The sequence below is a fragment of the Trichogramma pretiosum genome, unplaced genomic scaffold (assembly GCF_000599845.2).
Source record: "Trichogramma pretiosum strain Unisexual culture from Peru unplaced genomic scaffold, Tpre_2.0 scaffold3, whole genome shotgun sequence".
In the NCBI taxonomy this organism is placed as follows: domain Eukaryota; kingdom Metazoa; phylum Arthropoda; class Insecta; order Hymenoptera; family Trichogrammatidae; genus Trichogramma; species Trichogramma pretiosum.
This window is the reverse complement of record NW_019641698.1, coordinates 4,932,639-4,944,904: the sequence shown is the minus strand read 5'-3', so window position 1 is coordinate 4,944,904 and position 12,266 is coordinate 4,932,639. Positions and strand designations below refer to the sequence as shown.

Sequence of the window (12,266 nt, the reverse complement as noted above, 5' to 3'; positions counted from 1 at the left end):
CATCCGATTAAACAATACGTGTTAATCCGTATCGTACGGCTAATGCGACTACACGTTAATATCGTGTTGCATAACGCGAGCAAAAGCAATATATCTCAAATTAAATTCAGACACGCGCACAAGTGCAGGAAAACAATTTGGAGGCATCAAGCGAGTTTACACTCTCTCTTTTTCTCCGGGAAATAGAAAAGAATTGCTGTACCGAACGAAAGAAGCGCGCGCCGCACAGTTGTCGGCGTGTGTCGAGTACGTTAGCTCGAAATGAAAAACATATTACCGGTTGAGAGAACGTTTAAAGATTCACGTACCGTCAATATTCGAAGCCATACAAAGAGAGAGAGAGAGAGAGAGAAGAGCGCATCGAACGATAACAAACAGATAACGCAATAATCTTTAGGGTAAAAGTACGTCCCAGCAATAAACAAGATCATAAAAAGCCGAGCACGAAAGATGTTTGTTTTTTCGTTGTTTTTTTTTTGCACCGATCGTTAACGCGGCCAGCAACAGCATCGGGGCTCTGTGTATGTACACTTCAACGGAGCACATACGATATATATGTATAACACCAATGATGAGAGACAAGTGTCGAGCATCGAATATAGCTCGGCGACATTGAGAACCTTGTTTATTTACACGTTCGTGCACTACAGAATAAACTACTGCAATATAACTCGGGCTCTCACACGCACGCACACGTATACGCATTACGCACACGCGTGCGCGTTCAATGACTTACATTTTTTTATCGTCGTGCCATACGATCTCATTGTTGCGACGATTATTTCTATTTTTTTCGCTGCTGCTGCATTTGTCGTATCATATCCACGCATCGATGCTACGTATATCTATTTCGTTACGCTAGGATATTGCCATCAGTATTCGCATGTGTGTACATAATATATATAGATCTCAAGGTCGTATACATGTGTTACATACAATGCGATATATACGCACTGCGTACATTGCATCACAGCGGCGTGTGTCGAGTTTGCGTACATGAAGTGTATTAATATACTCTTCATCGAAAATCGTGGCATTTTATCGTCGATCGCTCCAGCCCCTGGACAATTATCGACTCTCAAACCATTTCTCCTCCTCTCTTTTTCGCCTCGTACATATTTACCTATCATTTTTTAAATTTATGCGGCGCACGATCTCATGCGTATGGATATACGTAAAAACTTGTACGATTGAAAGCGCACGTTTTAATTGGTAAATTATTCTTAAGTAAATGGGTCTCGCGATATGTTTTTTTTTTGCTCGGCCGCGAATAGCGGAATTCCAATCCAACGTCCACAGGGTATCGGTAAAATTATACTATTAATAGAAATCGATCCTGTATAGCTGCATTACTACTACTACTGCCGTACCGGCACGTGACCACACTCGCGCATTATGCTCGTATTTGTATTTATCGATGTATGCTCGATTTATCAGTTGCCTATTTTAGATTTGCGCTTATAAATAGCAACCAGTAGTAGCTACCCGCGCGCGCGCGATCTAATTCGTTATTGTTTATTGTTGTTGGACGCGCTCCGCGCTCTCCGTGTGGACATTACCCTCGCATCGACAAACATTAATTAACATAATTTAAATGAAGTATGTATATATATACGGGGTCCCGTCGCGCACGCGTTACTATGTGTAAGTGAAATTAAAATCGTGCCACTTTGAATTTATGACATTCGCTGTCGTTCGTATTACGCGGGTGCTTACATTATCATTCATTAATTATACTGGGCATTAACTGGATATAAATTTATTTTGCCTCTGATTTATTACGCAATATTATATTTTTCTTATTTTGAAATCTCATAATACGTATACAGCTGCTGCTGCGCGTGCTTTTATCAATTACAGCATTTTCGAAAACATGTACTGCAGTCCGCGCAGAAATTCGAGATTTAACTCGGGCTACATATAGTTGCTGAAAATTAATATTACCTTTTGGTTTAGTTTATGAAGGTGATTCATTGGGCAAATACCGAGTCATATAACTCCGTGTTTGCCCTGTGTATACATAATCAAAGAACGTAAGGTTAGTAAGATCAGTGCGCCGGATACCCTATGATTAGATAGCTATCGGAGCTCATACAGCATGCATCATCGACCCTCGCGGCAACCTAGGCTCGTACGCGAATTCAATTTATTATTAAAATTTCGCGGATTCAAATCAACACAAGAAACGCTCCTTCATTTACACTTGAGGCCATTTCAAAAGAGCTTTGGGGGCAGAGAAAAAAGCTTTGAAGCAAAAATCCTTTCAAATTTTCAGAATAAAATATATCCTCCCTTCGTGAAAAGGAAATTATTGGTCGGTACTTCAAGTTCAGCGCGTATATATATTATATAGTAAGTACGCGTTGTACATATACATATATACGTAATACGTACCCTAGTTGTCTGCTACATTGCCATCGTTGACCCAGTAACTCGTTAACCAGTGTGCAGGACTGGATGTACTATATATAAGTATAATGTATATATCTATATATGCTATTAGCAAAATTATGCGAGCAGTGTCAACGAATAAAGCGCCGCCCGAGCTGCTCTATGCGCGCATTTTCTAATGCACGTGCAAATATCTATATATACATCTATCGTCTCGTATCCTTTTATCTCTCGTTCTTTTCTCTTCTCTCTTGCTCCAGATAATTAATACGCGCGCAAACTCGTGTATTAATTCACAGACAGACTCGGGCTCGACAATTTATAAGCCTGCATGATGGAGCGATGTTTTATACGCTATGTACGTATAGTACATCACACCTCGCTCGCACGTGCACGAATTTATACGCGCGATAGATAAAATTTGAATAGTTGATCTTTTTCGCTCTTTTTTTTTGATCGGTGGACACTGTTATATATACACACACGGCCCGATGGGCGAGAGCACACGCGCGTTATCACACGAGCTATTAAGCTTTCACCGGAAGCGATTCACTCACATTAACACAGGCGAGAGAGAGAGAGGACACCCCTGGCGCGCTTTTGCCCCGCGACGGATCAGCCTGTGTAAAAGCGCGCGTAGTGCAGCAGCAGCAGCACACGTGATGAAGCATCGATCATCGCGTTTATAACGCGAAGCGGGGAGTAGCGCAGCACGGCACAGCACACGTGACGTATACAAAAAGGTAGTAGCTTATACACAGGACGAATCTATCAACGCTGCGCGAAAGCTAATATCGCTGACAGTCGCAAATGTACACAGACGTAGACGAAAACTCGGAGCGATCGTCGTCGTCGTCTGCGATGTATACAACAGTGTGTCACCTGCTGCAACGAGCTGCCTCTCTCTATCTCGAGCTCGCTCGTATCAACGCGCTTGAAAATGTAGATGCATCAACTTTTTCACACTGCAGAGAAGCGATAAAAGGCGCGAAATGCAGCAAGTGCGAGAGGAGCACGCGGTCGCGTGCATGTACCACTACTGTACGGCCTGCGAAAGCTCGCAAATGCAGGCAAGTATCCACACACGTATGTATGTATGTATGTATGTCGTTGGAAAACAGGTGCGCGCCGAGGGTTGCGTGTGGTCTGCCGTAGTTGCGCGCGCGTGTCGAGTAATGCACGGCTCGCGTTCAACTGCTGCTCCGACGTCAGCCTGGTGCTCCGTATACCAGCGCGTATACCGTACTTCTGACGTAGGAAGGTAGCAGCAGCAGCAGCAGCAGCAGTTTCAAAAGCGCGCGCAGCTCGTCGCGCACTGTGCTAGCTATAGCTCTCTATATCTCCATGTGGGTATACGCGTGCAGAAGTATCCTCGCGCGCGAGACTCCGGGCTGCGTATATACACACACACACACACACGTATTTTGTGCACTACTGTGCAACTACTTCATATTGTGCGAGCAGGAAAGTGTGTGTGTGGGTGTACAGCTCGTATATGCATGCCTGCGGCGTGCGCGACCGACTCAACGTTCTTTCACCCCTCGTCCTACTACCCCCTCGATAGTCATTCGAGTTATATAGCCCTCTGACGTCTATTCTACCTCCTTCACCCTCCGCCACCTCCCCGTTATACTCTCTCTCTCTCTCGCTCTCGCTCTCGTCGCTTCACCTCGCGCGAGCACACGCATAGCCTTATCCGCAGCTACCCGACTTTCACCGTTTTACGCGCCTGCACAGCGCTATATACGTATATATATATATATATATATTATTCTATATCTCCGTGACCTGCTCGCTAAATTTTTTTTTTACCTTCGTTGATTTTTACACCGACACGAGCTGCTGCTGCACTGGCGCTTGTTCTGCTGCAGCTATACACACCACGGCGTTGACGACAACGAGTAGCTTTTTATTACCGGCTTTTGCCTGCACCCTATATATTATATGCGCGCTTCGACTTATAACACGCTGCCATGCACAAAACCCAATGGGTCAACGACAGGGGCCTATACGTGCAGCCCAGGTATTACAATCCGCACTCATGCGTGCACATACTGTGCACAGCCGCGTGCGACGCGCGTTTATGATTTTGTCCCGGGTTTATGTGTTTTTGTCGTTACATATTTAAATTGTGTATGCTCGCCCGTCGACTACTGCTGCTGCTGCTGCTACGCGCATCCCAGCTCTAATGCTATACGCCGCTGCTGCTACTGCTCGCCCTAATGACCATCGATTTATCCGCTGTCGGATAGTCATCGTTAACGCGTATTAAGCTACAACCGAGAGAGCAGCCAGCCACCGATCCGACCTGCTTAGTAATTACAGGGCTCGACTCGTTAAATCGTGACCTTATACATCGAAACTTTCAAAACTGCTTCCGGCTTTTTTCTCAACTTCTCTCTCGAATAATGACGGTCAGAGCTCTAAATTTGCCCGAGTAATTGCCCGTGAAGAGAATTGTTTATGATATATACTTGGCTTTTGAAAAGTTTAAAAGACGACGATGAATTACTTTATGCTCAAATTTATGCTTTTTTACGCCTCGTGTTCGTGTTCTGAAAATAAGATTTTAATGTTGGAAGATACTGAATTTTTAATATGTAGTTCGCTGTTTTCCGAAAATTTTGTTTTTAAACCTCTAGAACCTTCCGACATTGTACTCTTGCCGATCGATACAATCTTCCTGCAACGTTGTAATCCCACTGTTTCCTCTGTTCTATATAGCAAACAAATGCATAAACCCATGTTTATCCTTTCCAATCACCTACTCTCGCTCGTACAAATTTCATCTTTTAAATCAAAACATTTTACTCCTTTTTTTTCTTCGTACAAGCTAATTTTCCCGGTCTAATCATGAAAGATAGATATATAATATGGACTTTGAACGCGCGTTAAAGTTCAAAGCGGACTTTTCTCATTACAGATAAACTGTATACGCGCGCGTCTCTTTGAATGCTTTGAATTACCCGCGAGCGAATGTCAAATTCCTCAAGGTATAGTTAGCTCTGGTCTTTTGAACTAAATGACCCTGTGTGCGCGCACAGACTGGACCTTTATGAAAGTGATACTACTGCCACGCTTTGGGCATAAGTTTGCCAACTTTTGTTTTCGTCGCAGAGCACATGCTTCAAAAGCAGACACTTGTATTTAAACAAGGCAACGCGAGACAGCCTGGTTAAAATAAACCTCGAGGATATTTAAAAAAAATTAACTCAAATGTTTTTGTCTTTTTACGCTTATTGAATTGTTTCCTTTAAAAAAGGTCTCTTAATATATCTCCTGTGCAATGAGTGTGAATTTGTTTTCTGACATGTTAATAGATTTAATTATATGATTGAATTTTGACTTTTTGTTGTTGTTATTTTAAGTAATTTTACCTGGGTAGAAATGCTTAACATTAATAATAGCATAAAGCCGAAAAAATGATTCATTATTTCCAAAAAATTCTAACCAGTTTTACACCACTAGATGGCAAGCACGTTTATCTATAAATCTGCAAATGGCAAAGTCAAAATAATGGCATAAGTCAAAGCGCGATTTATGCATATAATATTTAAACATTTTATTTATAAAAATGATAGCAAAAGTGTGTTCAAATGATGTTTTGTACTAATCTCATGCAGTAAAAAAATATTCATAGAAAAAAAAAACATGAAACATTTTCTGATTATGAAATGTTGAAAAAAACGTTATGATTTTGGTTAAAATATTCTGTTCTGTTTTAACGATCCTTTTATTTCTAAGCAACTTTTCATTAACCAAAAGTTAACCATGAAATGTTGATCATTTCTACCAGGGATGAACATTTTTAAAAATATACTTGACAACACGGAGCTCTTGACTTTCACCAGTTATGTTTTTTTAGCAAATAATGCTTTGAAATTCCAGAACAAGAATTCGTTTATCTTTTTTCTTGGATGAAGTAATCGATTTTTAAAAATAAAAGAGCATGTTACTAACAAGATATTTTACTTGAAATTTAATCGAAAGATTTTAGTACAAAGTAAGTGTTCTCTGAATTTTTTATTATCGCAGTATTAATTGCAGCAACTTCAATCGAAACTTATTTTTAAATCTAATGGAGATTTCATCGATTAAATCTTTAATGGGGATAAGTGCAGTTAATGAAGGATTTGAATTATTCATCACGCTCCTACGTATATACGTATAGGTGTGAACGTTTGAACCATGCTAAGGCTTTAGAGTTCAATGCGTGAAACTATTTTGCACTTTTGGTTTCGTTTCGGGAACGTACAACCTCACTTGTGGGATCGGTGGTCAACCGAAAATATGTGTATAGATATACAATCGCGTTAATGATAAAAGCCATTTATATAACCCATCGATTGGATTAACTATAGCAATTAAGTCTGAGCTATAAATTTTATTGTATCCGATGTAAAATATTTAGTTAAAATTGCTCTCTATAGCGGCGAGGGAGTCGAGTTTATTCCATGCGAATGCGATTTGCTTTTTTTAAAACTCGAGTCAGTTCTTATTTGGGAAAACGACGAAGCTTCAAGTCGATCTTTGAATAGCATGGTCAAGGCGCATTACTGACAATTGTCAACTCAAGATCGTGTTGGCGATGACAATAAGCGATAACGTCTTTCGACCGTTCCAAGCTTACGCTCGATTTTCGTTGCCGTCTGCACACTACATACACTCGGCGCGCGTCAGTCTATACACAATGTACTAAACTATATACGAGGCCAAGCACTTTCTCGAACGATCCAAACAAATCTGATACGATGACAGAGTATGTCTTTTCCATCAGGATATATACTAGCTTGTGTGCCAACACGTAGTGTAGTGTGTGTGCAGTGCGCGCGCCGGGCAGTGCAGCTAGCAATCGTGCGTACATACACACATACACACACAAAGAGAGTGAAAGAGGATTGCTACAGTGCACATGGATTTGACGGTGTGACACTAATCTCTTTGGCCGCGAGCCCGCTCAAATACACACGCAGGCAAGCAAGTATCTACAAACTCACTTGTGCCGCGCGCGCACTCACAAGTACAGATCGAGGCAACAGCGCGCCGAAAGCTTAACTTTGAGCGAGAGAACCTGCTGCTGCACTGCACTGCAGCACCTATCCCCCCGCGCTAGCTTCAATATGCTTTTGTACATAGATTTATGTGCACGCGTGCGTACGCGCTGCACCTTTCTCTGTGCGCGTCTCGCTCTGCTGTCAAGCCCGGCTCGAATCTCGTTATTTTCCGACTTTTTACCTCCCCGGGCTTTTTCGTCGTCGTTTTTTGGTCGTTCCTTGTATTTACTCGCTGGAGATTGTTTAGTCGAGCGAGCCGAGCTGCTATAGCTGCGCACGGATAACGCGCGCGCGCCGCGCTGTTAAGCTCCGGGAGAAATTTCCGCGTCGATCGGCGGAAGACAGCAGTTTCGGCAAGTTCGGGGATTTTTTTTATATATCGCAATTTTTGGTGTGCTGCGCACCGAGAAAACGACGGTAGTAGTAGCGGTAGTGGTAGTGGTAGTGGTAGTAGTAGGGGTCAGTATAAATCACGTGAATCGCGAATGCGCCTCTGGCATGATCAACTAGACGTTGCTTTATCGAGCATGTCGGAGTTGGATACAAGCGAACAACTATATATACGCCGTATACGAGCTCAGAGCCACTCGGCTTCCTCGACGCGCTCTTTCATTCATCTTGGATTTGACTTGTACAGACAGATACTTTGTTGGAGGAATTATTGCCAAAGTTACTCTCGTGTACGTAGAGCTTTCGCAAAAAAGCTCGCTAAATTTTGTTTAAAAGCCAATTAAAAATGTAACTACGCGAGCTATGCATAAGACTTTTGATTTATCCCTTACTAATATAGTTTCAAGATACATGTATATAATGATATAAGCATTAACAAAGTATTTTTGCAAGTTTCGCAATGAAAATTACCTTCCATCGATTTATCCGCTGCTTTTTTTCTTCTCCTCCGCTTCTTCACTCGAGCGTCTTCTTCAAAATTATTCGACGAGCAAGTGTCTTCTTCGCACTCGGCGAGCGTTTTCGCCTCCTCTTTTCGCCGACGTAAAAGTTCGTAAACACGCCTGAAGTAATCCTTTGTAATATCTTCGTTCGTTTTGTTTTCGTAATCGTAAAACACTCCGGCGGGTCCGTCGACGCAGTCGACGCTGCTACTGCCATTCACCATTTCAACCGTATCACTTATTTTCACCGTCGAACTACTGCTGGCACTTGACTTGGAGCTGTCACTGGCGGAAGGGCTTTTGAGCTCTTCCAGCCAAGACTCATTAACTCGTTGAACGTCGAGGACCTCAGGATTTTTCAGCGGATCGATGTTGCTTTTTAGGTTTTCACAAATTTTACATTTTCTACCCTCGCATCGGTCCTTCCAGCGCGGCTTCGTCGTAAAATCCTCTTCGGCCATTTCCACTTGATCGACGTCTCTGCGGAGCTGCTTATGATTCTCCTTATAATCGCGCCACGATCTGTCGAAATTATCTTGACTCTTAATCCGACGCGTTGGATAATTTTTATTCGTCGGAGTATCTCTTTCAGAGCTCGCAGATCTAGACTGATGTTTGTTTACCATCACGTCGCTCCTTGTTTTTCGATAACATTTACGTTTTTTTCCATTCGCAGAGTATTTTTTAATCAATTTCTCCGAGGGACTCAAAACTTTGAACTCTTGAATTTCAGGTAATTCGCGATGATATCCAATGTTGGTTTCACTGCGAATTTTTCTCGTTTTATAATTTTTTCTAGCACCTGTCTCGTGACTGCTTTGCGCACTGCCCATGTAAATTTCGTCAGGCTTTGTTACTGGTGCGTCCACTTCATCTATACCCGCCAAATCGCTCGTCTGAGTTGGAGTGGATAAGTTTCTACGATACTGCCTGTCGTACTCCATATCTGCTGACATTTTCTTACACAAGAACCTCTTGATTATTTCGAGTTCGTCTCTCTTGGCATTTTCGTCGCTGCTAATCGATGGCCCAATTACATTGTCTCTGGCGTTATTGATACTGCCATCGAAATGAAAATCAACTCTTTGCCCGGTATAATCGTCATTAGGACGGGTCGGTTGAGCCGCCCATCGGCCCAACAGCGGCCCCTCCACTTTATCTTTGACCTGCTCCAGTGGCGAATCCTCGAAAATCTGCTGACGCGAGCCGTTAACGCTCGAGTACCTCTTGGCTACTTCTTTTTTCGTCGTCGAGCTGTTGCTGTTGGATCGGCGGATGTCAAAGTCCGACGTATTGGACGAATGGTGTTTACGAATTTTTTTGCGTCTCGTAGCGGCGCAGGCCGAGGACGAGGACGACGACACGTTCGCGTCGCTGTGCGATTTACGCGTCGGAAATCCACAAAGAGCCGAGCCATACTTGGTGCTGAAGCCTTCGTAATTACGATTGCCTTGAAAACTCTTGGGTACGACCACTTTCGGGCTTTCGTCCTTGACGATAACAGACGCAGCAGCTGCTGCTGTCGCTGTGGGCTGGGGAAAGGACTCGTGAGACTTGAGGCCGTCTCGGAAGGAACCTCTGGCGCGTTGGGCGCAGCGTCCAGTGGTCTCGACGAGGAGTTTGCCCTCGCGGTCGAGCAGTTGAATTACCGGCAAATCGTCGGAGGTCGTTGTGAGCTGCCAATCCCAGTGCGGGGGCTTGTCGAGTTTCAGCCGAATGACCGGCTCGTCGGCGGTCAGCGTCGAGTCGAGCGGCGAATCGGTATCGACGCACCGTCGAGTCGCAGTCACGATCAAAGGGCACTGCAGTTGAGGCATGGCTTTTATATGTATGATGCTAGCTCTCGGAGGCCTTTAATCTTTCGCGAGCAGTCGAGTTCCCCGAAGCGAGATGCATTAGCGAAAAGGCGCGGATGCAATTAAAATCTTTGCCTCTGCTCTCTCTCTCTCTCTCGCTAGTTGTCTCTTTCTACCTTTTGCACTGTACTCTTCTAGTGTTTGTCAGACTCCGTGTGCAAAGGAGAGGCCGTTATTTGTGACTTGTAATCGAATTCGACAGTGCGACGTGCAGCAGCAGCAGCAATATTCATCGCAAAAGTTTCAAAAAAAGTCGTCTTTACCGCCCTTGTTGTTTGAACTGTAACGAAATTCATGACGACTGTGCTGAGAATTCAGGCTGAAAAGTTCTCGTATACAAGTTATGCGTGTAGCTTTGCTTAGAGGAGAGCAAAGCTCTGGCATTGCAGCCCAAAGAGTTGAACTTGGCAAAGTATCAACGCGCGCGCGCGAGTCGACCGACCGACCGTAGAGCGTCCGTCCGTCCTCTCGCTCGCTTTAACGAATATTTTTGCTGTTATGTTTACCAATTCAATTTTCTCTCAATGCGGTGACGAAATTTCTCGGGCTTTATTATGTTGCGATTCTATGCGGCGTGTGTCATGTGTTGTGTGTTATTTATTTTTACATCGTCCACCGCTCGACGACGAGATCGATTCGTATGCGTTGCACGACATTCGATCTTTGAGGAAAAATTTTACAAACTCGTACGCTTCGTTTGATTACGCTCGTTTCGTAAAAAAAAGAAAAGCAAAAAAGTTTAAATTTCGTAATAAGTATTTTGACCTACAAGAGCAGAGAAAATTCAATACTGCATCAGCAAGTGTGCGATCTAGTTGAAAACACGCGCGAGCTGCGAGTGCTTTTTTCGAAACTTCTTCAACTTCTCTCCGAGGTAATGTAGGCGCTCTCTATCTTCGATGCAGCATCCAGAAAAGTGATTTTCACAAGTGTCTAATAATATCGATTGAACTCGAAGCCGAATTAGAAGCTTATCGACGGGTACTTCGGCCACTCTCTCTCCCTCTCTCGAGGCACTCGATCACTCGCGATCCGATTCGCGGCAGCCACTATAGCATATACATCGATGCATTATACATAAAACATGTGTATTATATACATCGATACTTGCACTGTCAATCGGGCAGCGGTGCAGAAATTCGCGTGCTTAGTCAAAACGCGAGAGAAGCGACTGGCGACGATGCACCAGCACAAGAATCAGCAACATCGTCGATGCGACGACCAGCAGCAGCAGCAATTCGAGTGGTTTAGCGGTAGTAGTAGCAGTAGTCGTCGTCGTGTGACGTCATACATACGTATACAACTACACAAGCTCAAAATAAATTCGCCGCTCCGCGGCAATATTCCGTTCGAGCGCCGCTAGCGCATATACATACATATACCTAAAGCGCGGACCGAAGAATTTCGACACGTGCACGCGTCTCTGTATGTGTGTTTGTATGCTAAACTAATGCAGACACGTACTCTCGCGACTCGGCTAAATAAAAAGCGAAAAGAGATGTGTCAGGGATTTCGTTTATAAAAGCCAACGTGCGCTGCGCGCTTTTTTGACCCGGCGCAGATTTTCTCCGCTATGCGCGTGTTCTGGCTGCGTGCGATATCGCGCTCCTTCGCATGAAAATGCCGAAAATGAAATTCTCATGGATGTTTAAAAGCGAATGAAATATTATTTCATTTTTATTCCGTTTGTTGCTGTCGCTGAATTAATCATACGCGTTACTGCGTGCGTGCGCGCACAGCCGTGTGTCCCGAACGCGCTCCAGAAAAGTGGCAGGGGACAAAAACTTTTACCGAGTTCGCGACGAGGCGATGGCCAACGAGAGCAACAAAGCTTACAGTTTCCGATTGATTATTTGAGCATGTGACAAAAGATCGTAAAAAAACACGAGCATTTCAGTTTTATATTTAATTTTATACAAAAAAAAAGATTGTTTTTTTCAACGTCCTTAAACTCACTCGAGCAGCAAGTGCATTCAACGACCTTGGTTGTGCCTATTTCTCCAGCTGCGTTGCCGCAGTTACGCGCGTTTCTTAATTTTAGCTTTACATAATTTTGCGGAAAAGTCCGTGAA

General features: G+C 43.6%; 1 protein-coding gene across 2 annotated transcripts in view; it reads right to left on the bottom strand.

Annotated features, from left to right (window-relative positions):
• LOC106650779 overlaps positions 1–11,332 on the bottom strand; it is a 92,364-nt gene extending 81,032 nt beyond the window's left edge. For both annotated transcript variants that reach the window (XM_014368981.2, XM_023462472.1), the window contains exon 1: positions 8,307–11,332. In XM_014368981.2, the coding sequence (XP_014224467.1) occupies positions 8,307–10,155 (1,849 nt within the window). In that variant the 5' untranslated portion in view covers positions 10,156–11,332. The remainder of the gene's footprint in view (positions 1–8,306) is intronic.
• Between the last annotated feature and the right edge of the window lie 934 nt (positions 11,333–12,266).